General features: G+C 44.6%; 1 protein-coding gene across 8 annotated transcripts; it reads right to left on the bottom strand.

Annotated features, from left to right (window-relative positions):
• Positions 1-241: 241 nt before the first annotated feature.
• LOC112266739 (CLK4-associating serine/arginine rich protein) lies at positions 242-17439 on the bottom strand. Of its 8 annotated transcripts, none has more exons than XM_024444492.2 (21): positions 17287-17439; positions 10286-10425; positions 9946-10043; positions 9692-9793; positions 9401-9480; positions 9212-9296; positions 8955-9094; positions 8582-8678; positions 8233-8311; positions 8062-8135; positions 7771-7812; positions 6944-7129; positions 6063-6383; positions 5517-5708; positions 4442-4481; positions 2709-2769; positions 2544-2602; positions 2334-2380; positions 2160-2245; positions 1759-1783; positions 242-954 (listed from the first exon to the last, which is right to left on the bottom strand). In XM_024444492.2, the coding sequence occupies exons 2-21, from the start codon at positions 10382-10384 to the stop codon at positions 912-914; spliced, it is 1956 nt and encodes a 651-aa protein (XP_024300260.1). In that variant the 5' UTR covers positions 10385-10425; positions 17287-17439; the 3' UTR covers positions 242-911. The 8 variants fall into 8 exon arrangements, 4 of the variants coding, with proteins under 4 accessions (XP_024300260.1, XP_024300261.1, XP_024300265.1 ...); XM_024444493.2 differs by having other exon boundaries at positions 6063-6380; XR_006078789.1 differs by lacking the exons at positions 242-954; positions 1759-1783 and having other exon boundaries at positions 2168-2245; positions 4438-4481.
• Between the last annotated feature and the right edge of the window lie 4598 nt (positions 17440-22037).

Here is a 22037-nt window from a genome sequence, read left to right as displayed (position 1 = left end):
AAAATGCATTATAATGTATAATTGTAAATGCATCTTAGCTACAATAACCAAACTACTTGTTAAATTGGTCCCTGTCTTTTATATAACTCCAAACAACTTTAATCAAGTGTTGGACAAGACACTTTGCTGCTTGACTCAACAAAGCCTCACTAGTGAATTGTTGCAGTTATGACTTGGGGACATTTATAATGCATATGTATGAGAGATGAGAACATTCAAGTAAAGACACAAAACCAATAGATTGACGACATACTTTTGTGCATTTTATTTGGATTTCTCAGTTTGATAACTGATCATATATTTGGATTAAAACAATCTGTTACTCAGAAGAGTACAATCAAGTCTCAATTCACTGGGTGAGTGGTTGGGGGGCATGCCATACAAAAAGATTCAAATCATTAGCGACCAATTATTTTTCGTATTCACATGGAGCTATACACCGCCTCGGGATTTCATCAATGTTCACTCACTTGTAATTGAAGAAAACTATGTACATAGATGAAGGTAAAAATTTAAATCCGATTTCTTTTACATCCTATTCAGTGATGCCAACATACTCTTCTCAGAGAGAGATTGAGGGGACGGGGGCACAGGGAACGATAGAAAGAAAACCCAGAGATGGAGAAAAAGCAAGACCATCATAGAAGGAGATAAATATGTATGCAGAATTACTGATACTAAAATGTGGCCAGATGCAATAACTACCAAATCTCAATCTCCGGCCTCCAATTCAGCTCTTCCATTTTCCTCTCCCCCATCCATCTCTACCTCACCCTCATTCAGTCTCTCTACCACTTCCCTTCAGCACATTGTCCCTCACTTCTCTCCTTTTCTCAAATCTCTTCACTGGAACAGTAGGCAGAAGAGGGGATGAGGAGGGTTGTGGGGGTTAGTGGGTCCAAGCGGTATGTTTAGTATCGGTAATATGGACTCCTCGACCGGGAACGGGACCTCCTGGAAACCCGAGAAAAGAGTGTGTTTGAGTCTCAGGTAACACAGTGCTACATTTGGACCCCCACAGTATATTCACTACCCCCACATATAATGCTATATGTCAAACTGGACATGACTAGCCAGTTATTACACAAGACATTACTTTCTTTAAAATATTGGGATACTTCCTGGTGTAAACAGTTGCTCTCCAGTATTTGCTGGTACTTGCTAGCTTGTATCATATTTGACTAAGCTACCATTGGTCTGTCGCATACACATGGATGGTCTAAGTGCAGAACTGCTGTAGCGTATTGAGACTGACAGTGTTAAGCCTCATCTGTTTCTGATGTACCGAGACTCCAGGTTCAGTGTGTATCCCCCACTACCCAACCACAGCCGGCCCCACAACTCCCCAGGGAGGACCAGGGACGAGAGAGCCTAACATCAGTACTGACAGCCCTCTGAGAGAGTATGCAGGCTTTTGATTCAAACTCTTTGTCCCAATGTGGGTGCGTGTGAGCGGGAGAGAATACATTTGAATATGAGTGTGTGGGGGGGGAGGAACAAAGAGTGTGAGAGTGTGTGTGTCTGTCGTGTGGCACAAATAGAACACTGGAAATCTTGAGCATTACAGAAATATGCTCAACATTGTGTTAATCACTCTAAACTGAATATGGACTTCAGTGATCATAACTTCCCCCATTACAGTGTCGAGAAAGAGTTGCGACAGATCGCAGAGGGAGAGTATGATGCGCTACTGAGATAACGTGCGCGAGAGTCAACATCCTTCCTCAACAGTGGAGATTCTTGTGGTTGCTCACATACCTTCTGGATGAGCTGTGGTCACGACCTGAGGGACAGACAAGAGGACAGACACACCTGATGAAAGAATGACCAACACAACAGCGTGCCAGAAAGTTAATTGACAACACTCAGAACTAGTACTGAGCCAATGTCACACACATTGTATCATTTGCAAATGCTTACTTTTAACTCTGCATTGTTGGGAGAGGGCTCGTAAGTAAGCAATTCACGGTGAAGTCTACACCTTTTGTGTTCGGCACGTGTGACAAATACAATTTGATTTGACAACTAATACTGAGCCACAACTAGTACTGTGAGAGGCTTATGAGCTGCATCCCAATTGCACGGCCATTTCAAAAAGTGTGTAATTGAACACATCCCGTCAAGGATTTAACAACGATGACAGTTAAGGGGTGACTCACCATATTTAGATGGGGAGGGCGAGTGGCTTTGTCGTCCGTACTGTCTCTCCCACTCGTCCCTCTCTTTCTCCCGACGCTCACGCTCCCTGGAACACACACACACACACACACACCACCGTTTAACCAGAGTCATACGGCACCACAATGCAGCATCACACACACACACAGTCTTACTTCATGCGGATCTTGCGTGCCATGGCTCTGAGCTCTCCCTCGCGCTCCTGTAAAGTATACACAGCCATGAGGGCCACTGGCAGATGACAACATGTATCAAAGGACTGTCTTAGGGGGACACTGTCTGTTTCTAGAGGAAACATCACAATATGCTATAATGGGGGGGCGGGGGAGCTGGCTAGCAGATCACAAACACGAATCCACACGCACCGCTCGCTTATTTTCCTGCTGAGTGACTTTCGCCTGGGCTGCTTTCTTATCCGCCTTGGCTGTGGGAGAAACAGAAGAGCAGAGGTAGGATGAATATTTATATACAAACACAGCATCAACTAGTTGTAACTGAGACTGACCAAAGAGTCCAGTCTGTCTACTCACACTGCCTGTTGAGGGCCTTCTGCATGCGTATCTTCAGCTTCTCCTGCGGGGTCATCCTGGGCTGTAAGAGACACGCAGGCATCAGCACACACACTCGCAGGGCAGGAGCGCAGGGTGTGTGTGGAACTACGGGGATGGGCACGTTTTGGACCACCACTGCCTCATAAAGCAGCTGGTAAGGCCACGGTTAGTCATATGGGGGTTATACGGCCGTAAATCACGCGAGCCGTTTGTCATGTCCTGTTCTCTGCTGGACTGGAAGAGCCGGCTACGTGAGGGGAGGAGAGGCAAACCCCGTGCCCGTTGCACACTGTAGCAGGACAGGATCACATTACAAGGAACTGGACTCTTAAGTATATGTGTCTTATGCATTTGTACATATGTGTGAATGTTGTGAAGACAGCTAAGGGTAAGAGAGTCGAACAGGGAAAGAACAGTCTGGCACAAGTAGCGCCAGCTGCCCTCCCCCCCTGTACATTCCCTGCTGACACTCCCTGGCCAGGTAGGAATTCAGCTTGAGGATAAACAAGCGCACACATACACAACAGGCTAAAATGGCAACCTACTGAGTTTAATGACCCTTCCCTCTATCACTCTCCTTCTACACAGCAACTACGAGACATCCCTTTACCCCGGTGAATCCCCTGTACTGGAGCGGTTACTAGCCATGTCTAGTGGCGTGTCTCTAAGGGGAAGGCAGCAGGTAACAGTGTGTGCTGTTAAGTCCTGGGTGGAGAGGCACGGTGGTGTATTTCTCCTGCCTGCTCAGACAAGCCCAGCCCCCCTCTCACCGCTCTGCTGTCCACAACAGCTGCATACACCTGAGAGCTCCGAACTCACTACATAGCAGCCTAAAATGGCCTCCTCTCCTGAGTGTCCTTCACTTTAGCTGATCTGAAACGTAACAGAGAAGAATATAGAGTATGCCTGCCAGTGCACCGCCTTCACCGGTCTAGTTCTTTACCGTCAGCGCAGATGGCAGAATGGAGACGAGGAGAGGAAGCCTCTTAAGACTATTGGAACGCACCCAGACTACTCTCCCCCCTATTCTCTTATATGGCTTCCTTTACTACTCCTGCGCTTTTACTGGCCCAGTCCCTTAAGATCAATGGTGAGGGGAGAGAGGAGACAAGGAAAGGAGACAAGGAAGCCATTTAAGAGCTTCTGACAATGACATATCAGTGCTTTCCCCCCAGTCGGAGGGCACAGGCTTTAAAAATGTGTTGTCTATATGTAGAGTGAAACGTCTCAGCATTGAGATTGAGGGACACACTCCACTCCCTGGTCTGACCCGCACCACTCTGCATAGCTCAGCAGGTGCCGCAGAATATTCATAACATAGACAGATACATAAGTGACAGAAAGGGTGCTGGGAACACCAGTCCATTCAGGGATACGGAGAAAGAAGGGTCCGGGAAAAGTCTGTCACAACACTCTGCAATGTAGGTTGTGCCCTTTGGAGGCAGGCTAACCCTGTAACCACACTCTACACTGAGTAGAGAAGGGTTGAACTCTACACTACATTCAGGGGGGAGGTAAGGACACCATTTAAAAATATGGGAGCTCCACAGAGAGGGGCAGTCAAAAGACATTTCATATGATTTCCATTCTCTGTGTGCACAGTGGCCTTTGAGGGGGGGTCCCCGGCCTGATGGATAGCCAGCTCAGCCTGTCAGGGGTGAGGGAGGCGTAGACTTTTGCAACAAACCCAGCTAGATCAAATTCTTACTGACTTTGGCAGCTCCCGTCTCTTTACCACCCGGAGTATCAGGCCTGGAGGGAGAGAAAGAGAGAGGGGGAGAAAGAGGAAGAAAAGTAGGGCTGAAATGGTCACCATTTCCCATTAGAGAGCTCCTCCATGGGACAGACTAGGGCAAATATTAGCTACTTACTGCTGCTGTTTGTTTTAAACGGCATGTGAGGGGGAGGCTGGGTGTATATATACATATGTGAGTATTAATGTGTTTGTGCTTTAGAGGTCTTCGCGGATCTACCTATACCTGATTACCAGACCCAATCCGGGACCCAGAATTCTAAATATCACAGGGTCTGGGTCAGATCTGATTGTCACAGGTCTCGGGTACCTGTCATTTTAACTGAGTTTGCACATGATGCGTACAGATCCAAACAGCGACTGCTGCAGTAGAGAGAGAAATGTAATCATTTATGCTGCTGCTCTTGCTTTTCACGAGAATGGCACATGTAGCTTGTTGGCCAATTATAAGTCAAAGCGGCAATAGGCTACAGTCAGAGGCTCCATGTGTGGCAAAAGTTATAGATCTAGTCAATGGAAGGTAAAGTTAGGCATTTCACTGTTAGGCTACACCTATTGGTTTAAAAAGCATTTGACAAATAACATTTGATTTGTAATCATATTGAATGATGAATAACCTAGCTATGGCAGCTATCTACTATAACACGAGTCGGCTTGGTTGGTTGCATTCCCTCCCTCCGTCCTTCCTTTGGCTTGGTTGGTTGCGGTCTCATCTTTCACGCCCTCCTCCGTGTCACTCGCTCACACACTTGGAGTACACGCACGGCCCCCCTCTCTCCCCCTTGCTTATCAGCGCCAGTTAATAAAGTAGCTTAAAATTGACTTTTTGTCTGATTCCCTAAGTCGGTCTGGATCAGAACAGGTCTAGTTGTTCTTGTGTACTTTTAGAACAGGTCATTATATTTAAAAATTGTATTTATGCATATCGGGTCTGGGCGGGAAAGCCCCAGGTCTATTTCGGAACGGGTCCAACTTTTTTTGAACCCGTTTAAGATCTCTAGTGTGTTTATGCATGTAGGTGTCAGTGGACTCACTTTCTCAGCTTGTCACAGAGTGCAGTGGCAGAGGGCGGGCCTCCTCTGTGTGAGGGGGAAGGGGTGCAGCTGGGCTGGGGGGATTGGGAGGGGCTAGGACTACTGCTGCTGACCCCCCTCTGATGGCCTCCCAAAGTCCGCCCCCCACCCCCCCGCCTTGCACGGTCCCCCTGTCGAGAGTTCGAGCGGGACCTGGAAGTCGAGCAGACAGATGTGATCAGCACAACGTCGAAGAGCTCACCGGTTCATGTAAGTGGTAGGATTTTTAAAAATACATTACGTTCAGGATTTACTTAGGTTAAAAAAGTCGTATGGAGGGGCCTCCCAAGAGGCGCAGCTGTCTAAAGCACTGCATCGAAGCGCTAGAGGCGTCACTACAAAACCCGGGTTCGATCCCAGGCTGTGTCGCAGCCGGCCGTGACCGGGAGGCCCCGTACGGAAGTTGCAGCGATGGGACAAAACTAACTACCAATTGGATATCACAAAATTGGGGAGAAAAAGGGGTCCAAAAAATATAAATAAATATTGTTGTCTAGGCTGCCTTACCGTGTGCGCTTGCGTGCCACGAAGCAACGTCCCACGTCCCTGTCTCGCTCCCTGTCCCTCTCCCGGTCTCCATCTCGGTCATTGGAGCGGGACTGTGTCCGGTCGCATCTCCTCCGTGACCCCCCTCTTCCTCCTCCGTTGGCTCCTCTACCCCGGGACCGCGAGTCGGAGCGCCGCCTCGACCGGGAGCGGGAATGTCGTCTGTCCCTCCCTCCTCCACGGCGTCTGTCGCGGCGTGAGTGAGAGGAGGAACGAGAGGAGGAGCGATGAGTGGAAGAGTGGGTGGAAGAGGAGGAAGGGCTGGAGGAAGAGCGGCGTCTGCTGAACAGAGAGACAACACTGAGGTATTAGCAACGACCCACAGGCTGCTCTAATCCTAAATGTCCGCTTGAACTCATTTTTATTTCAGGTTTTGATCTACATTGGACTGATAGTGCTGCAATTGTGTTGTAAAATCATGTAACCACACAGGTAGACCAGAGCTCAGGACTTAAGCATTGCTGCTACTTTGTGAACCATACTGAATATTGACACATGGCGTACATGCCATATACGTTTTCCCTTACCTCCTGGTGCCTTTAAAAGTGGTACTAAGTTGTCTAGGGCAGCTTTTAATGTGAAGAAGTACACAATCTAATTGATTTACCATGAATAACAACATGCAGAATTTGCTGTTTGGGATGTACAAACTAACACGCATCTCTAAAAAGGTCACTACTAGGACTGTAAACTGTTCAGGTCAAACTTACTAACCTAAATCTGAGCTCCACTTCACCTACCAAATCTCTAAAGCGCAAATCTTTACAGCTGTAGTCAATGGACAGCAACATGACTGACAGGAGTAAACAACCAATGGAAAGCAGAAGGGGAAAGCTACCGACCGGGAGCCCCTGCTATGACCTGCGGGCTGGTGCAGCGAGTTGGCGGGGGTGTGGACAGGGGGTGGAGCTTGAATTGCAGCTGCAGCCTCCTCGTCACTGCCTCCGAAGCTGGTGATAAAGGTGATCTTCTCTGGGCCCGGGGAACGGGAGCGGGACCGCGACTCAGAACTGGACTCTGACTGGGGCCTGAGGGAGAGAGGAAGGAGGTCAAAAAAAAACACAAAAAAACAAACAGAAAAAAAAACATAGGGCTGCTTATATTTGTCTTGTTTCACACATGTACAAGCGTGTAACCTGTACAAGTGTGTGGTGTGAACTTGAGCCCACCCTCGGAGAGTGGGCTCAAGGCCAGGGATCAGCCATTATTGACAGCGACGCTGGACTAATTACGGGGTAAAGGAAAATTCCACTCAAAAACTGTTTTGGCATTTGTTTCACTAGTCAACTGTTGATACAGTCCCAAAATGGCTTGCATGCCAGCAATCACGTTTTCAAGATATAGAACTTTCAAAATACAGAAAGTGTCACCGTATGATGCATTTTGGCATCATGTGCTAGGGCAGATGCTCCCTACCTAGACAACTTGGGGATTCGAACTAGCTCTAACCACTAAGCTACCTATCGCGCTGCCAGGGAAGGGAGAATCATCAGTGTTCTCTCTACTGATTAAAAGGGTGACCTCAAACTAGCAAGCAGTTCATCATTAGTTGGTAGCACTGACCAAAAGGATGACAGTGCCATTACTTTCCTAGTCAAAACATACTATTAGATGGACTTTTAAAGTGAAAAACTTCAACAGAAAGTTAAATGGTTGGCCTCCAGCTCACCGTTTGTAGGGATCGTAGGTTGGGCTGTCTCTCCTGGCATAGCTGGGGATCATAAACAGAGAAAGGGTTTAAAAGAGTTGTGACAGTGTGTCTCGTACCATGTGTGCGCTATACATTGGTCGTGGATGAGGTGAGTTACCCCATATCGTATAAAAATCAGGGTTGGGGTCAATTCCATACCAAGTAAATTCAGAGAGCAAACTAAATTCAAATGACAAAAGCAATGAAAATAATTGGAATTTCTGTGTACTTCCTGAATTGACCCCAACCCTGGTATAAACTTCTGTTTACCTGGGTGGGCTGATCTGTCTGCCCTTCAGTCTCTTCTCTCTGAACTCCCTCCTCTGTCTGCGAGAGCGACGGCCCTGAGGGTCACATACACAGTCAGTCAGTGACATCATCAGGGAAAAGGCCTACCAACAATCATCGACATAACAGCAACACACACCAATTCTTTCTTACCGAGTACATGGCCTTCTCTGCCTCCAGAGCTTTGGCATGTTTAATGGCCTCCAGCTCATCCTTGTCTTTCCTCAGCATCCTGTCAAACAATCAGCCAGTTAACACATTGTATATAACAGCAGACTTTTTACTCTTTAACCTTTGTTAAAATACACTATGAAAGGAACTGGTCATTTACTAGAAGCATAAAATGCAAAAAAAAAAAAAAAAAAAAAAAAAAACGCAACCTGAAGCAACGTAAGCGACATTTAAAAAACTAATTATGACAGGCATTTGCGGCGATAATGTAACGTTGACAATTGAAATTGTAGCGAAACGCATAGCCTATAATGGGAGCAGGTAGACTGACCTGACAAAATCTCCCTCTGCCATTCCATATGGAGTGGCCATCTTGTTCAGATCCAACTCCTGCTCCGTGTTGAGCTCGTCAACGTCCACCTCCACGTCTGAAACACACACACACAACAAAATGGTATAAGAGAATAATGCATACTCGCATTCCACATACATGACCATTTTCTGGGCTTGTTCAAAATTGCAGTCAACATGATGCATTCTGGGTAAATTGTGACCGACTGATCTACAAATAATAATTGATTTTATTTTTGACGCAACGTCATTTCTAGATCAGTCAGTCGGCTGCAATGTCAAACAAGCCCAATGTCCACTCAACCCAACCACTCATACTTACAGTATGTGGGTGAGAAGATACGGGAACTCACCAATGTCTGGAATACCCTCGTCCTCCTCTGATTCGCTGTTGTCAGAGTCATCCTCCTCCCCTTTCTCTTCTTCCTCCCCAGGCTTCGTAACAGTACTGTCCTCGTACGTGTAGCCAATTGTGGCCTTCTCCTTGGCAAGCCTAAATGAAAAAAGGTAGGGGCTTATTCATAATCAATACAAATAATCTAAATACAAGTATACTTCTATAAGCCATAAATAGAGAATGGAGATCGTGAAAAGATGGGATAGGACTAACTTTTTCTTCTCGTCCTCATTTGGCCTCTGCAGGCCACCATAGAGCTCGTCCATTTGGATCTGGTACAAACACTGCTCCTCAGAGACTGCAGAGGGACAGCGGGAGGTTAGAGAACACTGAGAAACACAATATACCCACTGGGAGGGAGGCACAAGAGACATGGCATTACCAACACCGGCGGATACTCACTGCTGGCGAAGTCGTTCTGCACTAGGCCTCTGTAACGCTCATAGTTGCACTTCCTCTCCTCTAGCTCCTGTTCTGGTGTGCTGCAACCCAAACGCAACACTTCAATATGTTTGATGAAAAACGGTGGTGGTCCCACGTAACACATTTGACCTTTCATATCACATTTCATTAAACAACCGCAACAAATCAACCTGTGTGTGTGTATGATTATAATCAATTTCAGTGAGGACATCTTACTAGTGGCGTAATAAGGTAGGAAGTCTGAAGGAGAGACCTCAGTCACACACTTACGCTGTGTTGAGGAGTGGAGGGGTGTAGGTGAGTATGAAGTCCAGGTGTGCCCTCACGTCAAACCTGTCAATCATGTTGTTGGCATCTCCCTGCCAGGGCATCCTGCAACAACAAGAGAACATAACATCCTGATTAGGGTGTGATGTGCAGAAAGAGTATTTGTGTGACAGTATTATATCAAGAGTAAGACATGGTGGCACGTATGCGCATGCATGTCTTGTGTGTGTTGTACTCATGCGCGTTTCTCTCCTCACATGTTGACGGGGCTTTCTGCGGCGAGCGCCACGGCCGAGTCCAGATGGATCTTATAGGCCCGGCCGTGAACCTGAAGGAACTGAGCCGGGTCCTTTTTCTGTAGAGGAGAGAAGGGTGAAAGGAAGGACAGGGGGAGGAGACCAGAGCAGGTGAATCCTCATTCAGTAAAAAAAATTAAATCACCAACTCTGGTCCTGGAGAGCTACACGGTGTGAAGGCTTTAGTTCCAGCCCAGCACGAAACACCAGATTGTATGAAGTTGTGCAGATCTGGATGATTAATGTAATGAGCTATGCACAAGAAAAGCAACAAAAAAAACAGTGCGCCTGGGCAACTTACGATCTTCTCGTAGTACTCTCGCCGGCGCTCGCCGCGGCGTTTGTAGTCCACCATCATGCCGCGCAGCTTGCGCTCATGTTTGCGGGCCTCCTGCCACATGACGGCTCCGCTGGGGGTGGGGGCGCGGCGGGGCACGGTGACTGTGAGGAGACAGGACCAATACCATATTACACAGAATAAAAATAGAAGACGCAGCAATAAAGACTTTACAGAGTTAAAGTTTAAATAAGGAAATCAGTCAATTTAAATAAATAAATTAGGCCCTAATCTATGGATTTCACATGACTGGGAATAGAGATACATCTGTTGGTCACAGATACCTTAAAAAAAAAAAAAAAGGTAGGGGTGTGGATCAGAAAACCGATGAGCATCTGGTGTGACCACCATTTGTCTTATGCAGGGTGACGCATCTCCTTCGCAACGAGTTGATCAGGCTGTTGATTGTGGCCTGTGGAATGTTGTCCCACTCCTCTTCCATGGCTGTGCGAAGTTGCTGGATATTGGCGGGAAAAGGAACATGCAGTAGTGCTGTCGATCAAGAGCATTCCAAACATTCTCAATAATTGACATGTCTGGTGAGTATGCAGGCCATGGAAGAACAGACATGCTCAACTTCCAGGAATTATGAGCAGATTCTTGCGACATGAGGCCGTGCATGATCATACTGAAACATGAGGTGATGTCGGCAGATTAATAGCACGACAATGGGCCTCAGGATCTCGTCACGATATCTCTGTGCATTGAAACTTACATAGATAGGAACACAATTGCATTCCTGTCCCTAGCTTATGTCTGCCCATGACATAACCAGACCATGTGGGCACTCTGTTCACAACGCTCACCCACGCTATACACGCAGTCTGCCGGGTACAGTTGAAACCACGAATCAGCTGTGAAGAACACACTTCAGCATGCAAGTGGCCATCGAAGGTTAGCATTTTCCCACTGAAGTCGGTTACGACGCCAAACTGCAGTCAGGTCAAGACCCTGATGAGGACAACGAGCATGCAGATGAGCTTCCCTGAGATGGTTTCTGACAGTTTGTGCAGAAATTCTTTGGTTGTGCAAAACCCACAGTTTCATGCGCCCGTGCTTAGGTCTATCCAACGCTGGTCTGATCAATCGGATTCCACGCTTCAGGATTGCGTCGTTCACGTGAAATTTACGTATACGCTGACTCGGTGAGCGAGTTTATAAGTGTATAGGAGATGTACCCACTGACTATTAAAACCTTCCCTAACCAGAAACCGTGGATGGATGGCAGCATTCACGCTAAACTGAAAGCATGTACCACCGCATTTAATCATGGCAAGTCGACTGGAAATATGGCCGAATACAAACAGTGTAGTAAGGCAAACAAGCAAAGTCAGTATAGAGACAACGTGGAGTCGCAACAGCTCAAACATAAGATGCATGTGGCAGGGTCTACAGACAATCACGGATTACAAAAAGAAAACCAGCCCTGTCGCAAACATCGACATCTTACTTCCAGACAAATTAAACAACTTTGCGTGCTTTGAGGACAATACAGTGCCATCAACATGGCTTGATACCAAAGACTGTGGGCTCTCCTTCTCCGTGGCCGATGTGAGTAAAACATTTAAACGTGTTAACCCTCGCAAGGCTGCCGGCCCAGACGGCATCCCTAGCCGCGTCCTCGGAGCATAGGCAGACTAGCTGGCTGGTGTGTTTATTGACATAACGAATCCCTATCCCCACCCACTGTTCCCACATGCTTCAAGATGGCCACCATTTTTCCTGTTCCCAAGAAAGCTAAGGTAACTGAACTAAATGACTATCGCCCCGTAGAACTCACTTCTGTCATCATGAAGTGCGTTAAAACCTGTTAAAGATAGGGCTGACTACTGCCCCCTTTGGAGGAATTGCGTGCCCATAGTAAACAGAAAAAAAATCTGTCAAAAATTGCGAATATATGCATATAATAATTATTATTGAATAGAAAACACTCTAAAGCTTCTAAAACCGTTCAAATTATGTCTGTATGTAAAGCAGAACTCTCAGGGCAGCCATTCTCCCAAACTCTCTCTTGTCATCATGAAAGTTGGCCCAACTTTGACGTCATCGCCCCCACCCTTCCCAACCAGCTACGGATCTGGGAACAGTTCCTATCTCTTCAGCGCGGTGTCCTCTTTCAGTGGGGCCTCTCATTGTGAGAATCGCGCGCTCCCTCGAGTTTTGGCGGGCTGAAACCTCCGGGTCACGCGAAAATACATGTACTTTCATGCGCGCGTCGGGTCCGGAGCTCTCTTTGTTCCAGGTTTGACCAAACGATGTAGGTTTGTCTGTTCGAGCTAAGGATTGTTTTGCATGTTTAGAACATGCTAAAGTTTGATTATGCACTTAGTTTGACCAGTTTAGTCGACATATAATATGTAATTTTGAAGTTTAGATGCGCATCCACTAGAATTTTGGCTGCATTTCAACCGGAATTTGACGTGTTTGATAACCTAAAGACACAGACTTGAAAACCAAACGCAGTTTTTGGTAAGTATAACTCCTTCCACGTCTTCTGATCGAAGAACATCAAAGGTAAGGGAATATTTATGTGTTAATTTTGGGTTTCTGTGGACTCCAAGATAGCGGAGTCATATTGCTAATCTATGAGCGCCGTCTCATATTATAGCCTAGTGAACGAATTCTGTAACGTTAAAAATAAATGTAACACAGCGGTTGCATTAAGAAGAAGTGTATCTTTCTAACTATATGTAGAACATGTATATTTAGTCAAAGTTTATGATGTGTACTGCTTGTTATCTGACGTTATCTGCCGGGGCTATCATCATTTCTCCGGACATTTGAGTAGCATTTTTTGAACATGGCGTCATTGTAAACAGAGATTTATGGATATAAATTGCATATTATTGAAAAAAAACATAAATGTACTGTATAACATGTCCTATTACTGTCATCTGATGAAGATTTTCAAAAGGTTAGTGAATTATTTTTCTTTTAATCCTGCGGTTGTTGATTGCATATTTTGTTCACCGTGGCTATTCAAATTAGCTGTGTCTTTGGTGGTGGTTTGACAAAAATGTGTGCTATGTTTTTGCCGTAAAACATTTTAGAAATCTGACTTGCTGGCTAGATGAACAAGGTGTTTATCTTTCATTTGAGCTATTGCACTTGTTAATGTGTGGAGGTTAAATATTTCTAAGAATATTTTTGCGTTCCATGCGCCACGTTCCAGCTGAACGGGGGAGGGGTCGTTCCCAAAAGGGAACCCTAACCCGTCAACAGGTTTTAAGAGACTAGTCAAGGATCACATCACCTCCATCCTACCCGTCACCCTAGACCCACTTCAATTTGCTTAATAGGTCCACAGACGATGAAGTAACCATCACACTGCCCTATCCCATCTGGACAAGAGGAATACCCATGTAAGAATGCTGTTAATTGACTACAGCTCAGCATTTAACACCATAGTACCCTGCAAACTCGTCATTAAGCTTGAGACAATGGGTCTCGACCCCACCCTGTGCAACTGGTTCCTGGACTTTGACAGGCCGCACCCAGGTGGTGAAGGTAGGAAACATCTCCACTCCGCTGATACTCAACACTGGGACCCCACAAGGGTGAGTTCTCAGCACCCTTCTGTACTCCCTGTTCACCCATGACTGCGTGGCCAGGCACGCCTCCAACTCAATCAACAAGATTGCAGACAACACAACAGTAGTGGGCTTGATCACCAACAACGAAGAGACAGCCTACAGGGAGGAGGTGAGGGACCTCGGAGTGTGGTGTCAGGAAAATAACCTCAATGTCATCAAAACAAAAGAGATGACCGTGGACTTCAGGAAAAAGCAAAAGGAGCACCCCCCTATCCACATTGATGGGACAGCAGTGGAGAAGGTGGAAAGTTAAGTTCCTCTGTGTTCCTCTGTGTACATTTCACCACTGAAATGGTCCACGCACACAGACAGCAACAACACCTCTTCAACCTCAGGAGGCTGATTTTTTTCCCCTTGACACTAAAACCCACCACTAACTTTCACAGGTGCACAAGAGCATCCTGTCACCACCTGGTACAGCAACTGCACCGCCCACAACCGCAAAGGCTCTCCAGAGGGTGGTTCGGTCTAGAGGTCGACCGATTAATCGGAATGGCCGATTAATTAGGGCCGATTTCAGGTTATAACAATCGGAAATTGGTATTTTTGGGCGCTGATTTGCCAATTAAAAAAATAAAATAATTATCATACCTTTATTTAACTAGGCAAGTGAGTTAAGAACACATTCTTATTTTCAATGACAGCCTAGGAACGGTGGGTTAACTGCCTTGTTCAGGGACAGAAAGACAGATTTTCACCTCGTCAGCTCGGGGGATCCAATCTAGCAACCTTACAGTTAACTAGTCCAACGCAATAACAGCCTGCCTCTCTCTTTGCACTCCACAAGGAGACTGCCTGTTACGCAAATGCAGTAAGCCAAGGTAAGTTGCTAGCTAGCATTAAAATGATCATAATCACTAGTTAACTACACGTGATTGATGATATTACTAGATATTATCTAGCGTGTCCTGCGTTGCATATAATCTTACTGAGCATACAAGCATACAAGTATCTAAGTATCTGACTGAGCGGTGGTAGGCAGAAGCAGGTGTAAGCATTCATTCAAACAGCACCTTCACGTGTTTTGCCAGCAGCTCTTGGTTGTGCGTCAAGCATTGCACTGTTTATGACTTCAAGCCTATCAACTCCCGAGATGAGGCTGGTGTAACCGAAGGGAAATGGCTAGCTAGTTAGCGCGCGCTAATAGTGTTTCAAACATCACTCGCTTTGAGCCTTCTAGTAGTTGTTCCCCTTGCTCTGCATGGGTAACGCTGCTTTGATGGTCGCTGTTGTTGTTGTGTTGCTGGTTCTAGCCCAGGGAGGAGCGAGGAGAGGGACGGAAGCTATACTGTTACACTGGCAATACTAAAGTGCCTATAAAAACATCCAATAGTCAAAGGTTAATGAAATACAAATGGTATAGAGGGAAATAGTCCTATAATAACTACAACCTAAAACTTCTTACCTGGGAATATTGAAGACTCATGTTAAAAGGAACCACCAGCTTTCATATGTTCTCATGTTCTGAGCAAGGAACTGAAGCGTTAGCTTTCTTACATGGCACATATTGCACTTTTACTTTCTTCTCCAACACTTTGTTTTTGCATTATTTAAACCAAATTGAACATGTTTCATTATTTACTTGAGGCTAAATTGATTTTATTTATGTTTATCCAGTATTGTTGTAATTGCCATTATTACAAATAAAAATCTAATAAAAATCGTCCGATTAATCGGCATCAGCTATTTTGGTCCTCCAATAATCGGTATCGGCGTTGAAAAACAATAATCGGCCGACCTCTAGTTCAATCAGCTTAATTTCTCAGAGATCAAATTATAACACAATGTGTCAGGAAATGCTCATTTTATCTGTTCCAAACTACAGAGACAATTTCAGAAAAATTTGAGATGGTGGTTTTCATGGTTTGCAGAAAAATTGGAATGACCAATGGTCCATACACACCAACACAGTTGTGAAGAAGACACAACAACTCCTTTTCCCCCTCAGGCTGGATAGATTTGGCATGGGCCCACAGGTCCTCACAAAGTTCTACAGCTGCACCATTGAGAGCATCTTCACTGCCCGCATGACTGCTTGGTATGGAAAGTGATTGGCATCTGACTGCAAGGTGCTACAGAGGGCAGTATATACGGCCAAGTTTCCTGCCACCCAGGACCTCTATACCAGGCGGTGTCAGAGGAAGGCCCTAAAAATTGTCAAAGACTCCAGCTACCCTAGTCACAGACTGTTCCCTCTGCTACCACACAGCAAGCAGTACCGGAGCGCCAAGTCTACGTCCAAGAGGCTTCTAAACTGCTTCTACACCCAAGCCATAAGACTACTGAACATCTAATCAAATGGCTACCCAGACTACTTGGATTGCCCGCCACCCTCCTTTACATTGCTGTTACTCTCTAGTATTAACTATGTATAAGTCATTTGATTAACTCTACCACACGTATGCATTACCATGTTGGCCATGTTGTTATAATCTCCACCCGGCACAGCCAGAAGAGGACTGGCCACCCCACATAGCCTGGTTCCTCTCTAGGTTTTTCCTAGGTTTTGGCCTTTCTAGGGAGTTTTTCCTAGCCACCGTGCTTCTACACCTGCATTGCTTGCTGTTTGGGGTTTTAGGCTGGGTTTCTGTACAGCACTTTGAAATATCAGCTGATGTAGGAAGGGCTATATAAATAAATTTTATTACCTCAATTACATCGACTAACCGGTACCCCCTGTATATAGCCCCGCTATTGTTATTTTACTGCTGCTCTTTAATTAGTTGTTGGTTAAGGGCTTGTAAGTAAGCATTTCAGTAAGGTCTACTACACCTGTTGTATTCGGCGCATGTGACAAATAATATTTGATCACCTCGTACACTTCCACATCGACTCGGTACGTGTACCCGGTGTATAATAGCCAAGTTCTCGTTACTTATTGTGTATTTATCCCTTCTGTTATTATTTCTCTAAATTGTTGGTTAGGGCCCTAAGTAAGCATTTTACTGTTATGCTACAACTATTCTTTACGAAGTATGTGACATTTACAATTTTATTTGAGCCCTGACCCTGCAGCGCAACCAAAACAACACGGTAAACACAGTTTTCGTCACTAAAGGTACAAATGTAGCACACTAGTTAGTTAACGTTACCTAGGTATACTAGTAAAGCAAGATTTGGTTTGGAGACTTAAAACACCATGTCTGCAGAAAATAGGTTTTAGATTCCTGAATTTGCCACAAATTGCTAGCTACTAAACGCAATGACTTCTGGCCCACTAACGTGTTAGCTAGCTAGCCAGCCATTCAGCTAATGTTAGCTAGCAATGGGGGGACCTCCATGTGTGGTTGGGATAATGCACACGAAAGATTGTGTATGAATACAATACATGCAGTCATTCATTTAGTTGATTTTAGGCACGTATTGGTATACCTGTTTTTGTAGTTCTCCAACACACACTTGAATTATTTCTCCAGATTGTTCGGCTGAGCGATAGCAGCCGAAATCATCTCGTCACGGTTACACCTCCTTTCAGACCGGAAGCTGACTCTGAGTTATTCTATGGTATATTGACGATCACACAATTTAATGTGCATCCCGCCAACTACTGTTCCGGATGGAAACAGAATTCCCCAATAAACTGAACAATTAACTAAAAAACGACAACAAAAAAATGCATAAATAAAACCACAACGTTTTAAAAAATATATTTTAAATAGATCTGATCCCTACACAGGCTCAAGGGGAACCTGGGAGGCCAGGTCTTCCGGAGCCAGTACAACTTGCAAGTCTTCAGATGTAAAATCCTTAAGTCCCAAGGATGGCCGCAGACATAATAATGTCCAGTTTCTTAGACTTGTTTGAGACTCGTGCCTTACAGTGTGTAACTGTAGCAATGAATGCAACAAAATCCACATGTTTAACAAACAGGGTATCTTTTGTCTGGAAGCAAACATTTACTACAGGCTGTGTAGTAAATATCTTCTACCACTACTAATATCTTCACCAGCATCATTTGTTTTCTTAATTGTTTTAATCGCCTCCACATAGGAGATTAGATCGACAGCTCTATCTTTTGCCACCTCAATCTCCTTTACCCTTATAGGGCACTCCAGGAACTCAAGATATTGATCCCCACCACAATTGCAACACCGTTGCCCTTCTGCACACCGTTCTTCAGTATACTCTATCCGTCTGTTGAAACATGGACATATCCTTTACAATTCTTACACTGGAGTGGTTTAGGGACGAAAGCTCTTACAGCATATCTAACATAACCAACCACATGCATTGGTATTTGCTCTTTATGAAAAAAACAACAGGACGACGGGCTTTCTTCTTTTTCTCTATTCACGCCGGGCACCAACCACCCCAGGAATTCTCTTCAGGTATTCAACCGGAACATCCGTTGTCACTCCTGAGATGACTGCTTTGACGGGTGCTCTACTCCGAAGATCAAAACACAACACTTCTGTTCTTTTTTATTCAGAACATTCATCTTCACCACATTTACTCGACACGATGCTTGATTCGAACTCAGCCTTGATTCGAACTATGACACAAGATGAAAGTGTTTTTGTTAAGAGAGGGATGTGATTTGAGAAGCCATAAGAGATAAGTGTTTTACATAACTTTGCACCGGGAGTAGTCACTGCCCTGAAGTGAAGTCAGAGAGCGTGTCAGCCTGCCGGAGCCGCCCCTTTCTGACAAAAGGTGTAAATGAAAGATTAAGAAACAAACACATTGGACCAGAAAAGCATGAAGTGGCAGCCACACGTTTAAAACGGTTTGAACTTTGAATCTCAACACGAGGTGATGATAAACTCATCTCCCGGACAAACACTGGTACGGCTGATTAGCTGTCCTAAGTAAAGTTTCTTCAAAAGTGAATTTAAGTCAGACCATCCTGTTACTCTGCTCAAACCATCGTATTACGCTACTCTCACCCCGGTGAACCCAGGCATTTCACGTAAATACATTCATGATTTCTAACTCAAAGCGGGAGGTGGTTTGTGTGCAATGTATATGGTTACTGTAGGTGACAGTTGTTTCAGAATGTGGCAATGTTAAGGGTCTCTGTCCCTCTCTTTCCCTCTCCATCTCTTCTTTAACAAGCATCCATGTTGTTGTCTTTCTGCTAGGGACCTGTTTTTAGCGTATTAAGTCCAGTCAATAACTGGTGCTGAGTGTGTTTGTTTATCCTGTGTTCCCATTTAATTAGCTAGTAAATAAATCATTAAACAAATTTGTGTAGTACTGAATCATAAGTAAGGCTTGGGCTTTTGCAGATGCAAGGAGGTTACGACTGTTCAGAATGGTAATATGCTATGAGGTTATGATTATTAAGTTGACTGTTAATAGATGTGATAGGTAAAGACCTTTTAGAGTTTCATTCGGGAGATGGTAACTCTTTAAAGAACTGCTCTCGTGGTGCCCCAGATCCTAATGAGTTCATTGTTACATTATTAATTTAATCGGGTAACAATTAAACATAGTTAATTACAGTGTCCAGATGCACATTTCCAAGCACTCTGATTGGTTGGGAATAGCAGCGCTGTGATGGGTGAGTGACAACTAAGTAAAATTGCGCAGCCAAACTAACGGGACTTAAGGGAAACTAAGAGAACTGTGAGGAGAAGTTAGATAGAGAGGAGGGGAGCAGGAAGGCCTTTTTTCTACAGCCGCCACCAATATTTCTTATGGAAATATTGACATCCATGATGAATGGAATGGCATCGCTATAATGGATAGGTGACAACTAAGTTAGACTGCGCAGCCAAACTGTCTAGACTTGTATTGAAAATCTGCAGATAAACTCAAGTGAAGCTCACTATTGATTGATTGATTGGCAAATTTTCTGTATTTAAACAAATATTTAATAGAGTTAAAATTATATGGACAATTAATTTACTGGCACTAAGCCACAGATGAATAGTTAGTGTTGCAAACTAGTATAAAAGCAAAAGTGTTTTCCGCTAACATAATGACTACCTTTATTGGCCACCAGATGGCGCTACATAACCTGTCATTTCTTTATGGTTCATTTACCTTCTCTTGTTCCTCTGAATTCATTGCCAGATGATGAAGCTGTAGCAAAACTCAATGAGTACCCTTTTGATATGATTCTACCTGCCCTGCTGCTTTGAATGGTAATATGAAGAAAGTGAGATCTGTAGTGTTCATATTCAGTTGGAGGTGCCACATATTGAAGACTAGAAATGTCTCCCAAAAATTCCACCTTTGAAGGACAAATGGTTTATATTTATCATACCTATCATACCTACTTGTGAGTTATGTTGATATTGAAAAGGGGGTTGTTCCACCGATTCGGTGCCTTTTGAGAAGTGTAGCTTAACTTGTTTTAAAAAATGAAGTTTAATTTCACCTCATTTTAACCTTCTGCATGAGGAAAACATTTTCAAATTGATAAAAAACACATTTTCCCATTTCAAGAGGTAAAAAAAACAACTATAGTAAGTTCCTATTCAGTGCCAAACAAAGTAACAGGGTTCTTAAATCAACCATAAATCCCCTTGTGACAGGAAGCTTGTTGTGTTCAACAGGGAGTGGCAATTGAATGCAAGCTTCACAAAAACATATACAATTGTTCATACATTTCCAGCCTAACATCTATCAGTCACAGCGTTGACTTATTATTCTCGAACATCACCGTTTCCCACCACAAAACACCAGGAAATGGCCAAAAAGAGTAGAAGATTATTTGAAATAGAACCACGAGGAAACCTGTCGGGAACATTATCCTTTTATCGCTACTTTCAACCACTCCAAAGCAAATTTCTGACAAGAATATTGAGAGGTCAGAATGGAACCTACAGGTTTCCAACAGCTAGTGGTCTCTGGCTCCTCAAAATAGACCTAGAGGAACTAGCAGAAACATTAAAACCACCCTCTGTGATTTTAACCTTGACCCCCCCCCAGTTCATGGATTCAAAGCTGCAGGGGCAGACATACAGGCACCAATGAGACGCCAAGTGGACAAATTCTCACTCGAGTACCAGTACACACAATAGGATACATCACCGTAAATGGAATGTGTGATATATACCCTGAAATAGTATGATAGCAAAATTAATGGATGATTGATGAACGAGGAACTTAAAACTTTGTACAATGAGGAACTTTGACCTTTGCTTGGTTGATAATGGGTGGGTTATGGAGTCATCCTGAGCTGCACAGCAGGTGTGAAGAGGTCTCTACAATGCAGTGGTTTTGTGTGTGTGTGTGTGCATGCGTGTTGGGTAGAAACTCTATTTCCTACATTTCCTTGTGGCCAGGGTGTGGACGGGAAGCCCATGGTCATTTCCACCCTTTAGCCTGTCCGAGAAGGGCAAAGGTCACATTCGTCATAGCCATAAGCCTGCTCACTAACTGCTCTGACCTCTCACTCACTTTCTCACAACATACACACATGTATATCACATATTAATTCTCACTGTATTGTGAACCCACTTACAGTATCTCTTGCTCTCTAGCATAAACATGCAGGGACTTACACACAAACAAAGTCCCTCACAGGCAATTCAATCAAAGCCGGTCAGGTGTTTGTGTGTTGTGTGACCTCGTGACACGGTCATGGTGGCTTAGAGCCATGCTCTTCATGATGGAATATCCTCTCTGGACTCCCAGTACTGGTGGAATAGAACAGGCGCTACTAGCCATAGAACTGCTGTCTGTCCTTTCTACCTCCCGTGATGAACGATCTGCCGCGACAGGATTTGCCGAAAGCTACCCGTTCCCCCGATCCATTCGTGTTGGATCTGAGACATACAAAATAACTCTGCGACACAAACGTGGATTTGGAAGGTAAATGCACTTTAATTTACAATCCACACCCGCTGGCAGCCCCAGACGAACGGAAGGAGAGAGAGGACAAATAAAGCAAAGTAAAACAGCGACATTCAGAGACAAACCACAGTACAAAAAAAAAAAACATATCAATATGTACAACATATATACACAACAGAGCTATTTTACACACAGGTATAAAAAACATCTTACATCTTTTGACAACCGCAGTGTGTTACAGAGACCGCACAGGCAATGGTGTCATGTTTTAACTCAGTTCTCTCATGTTTTAAATGGATTGGGGTCAGGCTCTACTCTCTTGTCGAACCTTTCCCTCTTTTTTATCTAAAGGTTGCATTTATTGATTCTTTTTTTTC

Source organism: Oncorhynchus tshawytscha, linkage group LG14, assembly GCF_018296145.1.
Source record: "Oncorhynchus tshawytscha isolate Ot180627B linkage group LG14, Otsh_v2.0, whole genome shotgun sequence".
In the NCBI taxonomy this organism is placed as follows: Eukaryota; Metazoa; Chordata; class Actinopteri; order Salmoniformes; family Salmonidae; genus Oncorhynchus; species Oncorhynchus tshawytscha.
The sequence above is the reverse complement of the archived record's forward strand: the minus strand, read 5'-3'. Positions and strand labels throughout refer to the sequence as shown.

Excerpts from the sequence above, each read along its gene's own strand:
- LOC112266739 (XM_024444492.2), bottom strand. The coding sequence starts at position 10,384 with ATGTGGCAGGAGGCCCGCAAACATGAGCGCAAGCTGCGCGGCATGATG. Across the intron at positions 4,482-5,516 it reads CTCTGTGACAAGCTGAGAAA|GCCTGATACTCCGGGTGGTA; the intron begins GTGAGTCCACTG and ends CTCTCCCTCCAG. Across the intron at positions 955-1,758 it reads GACCACAGCTCATCCAGAAG|GAGGTCCCGTTCCCGGTCGA; the intron begins GTATGTGAGCAA and ends TCGGGTTTCCAG.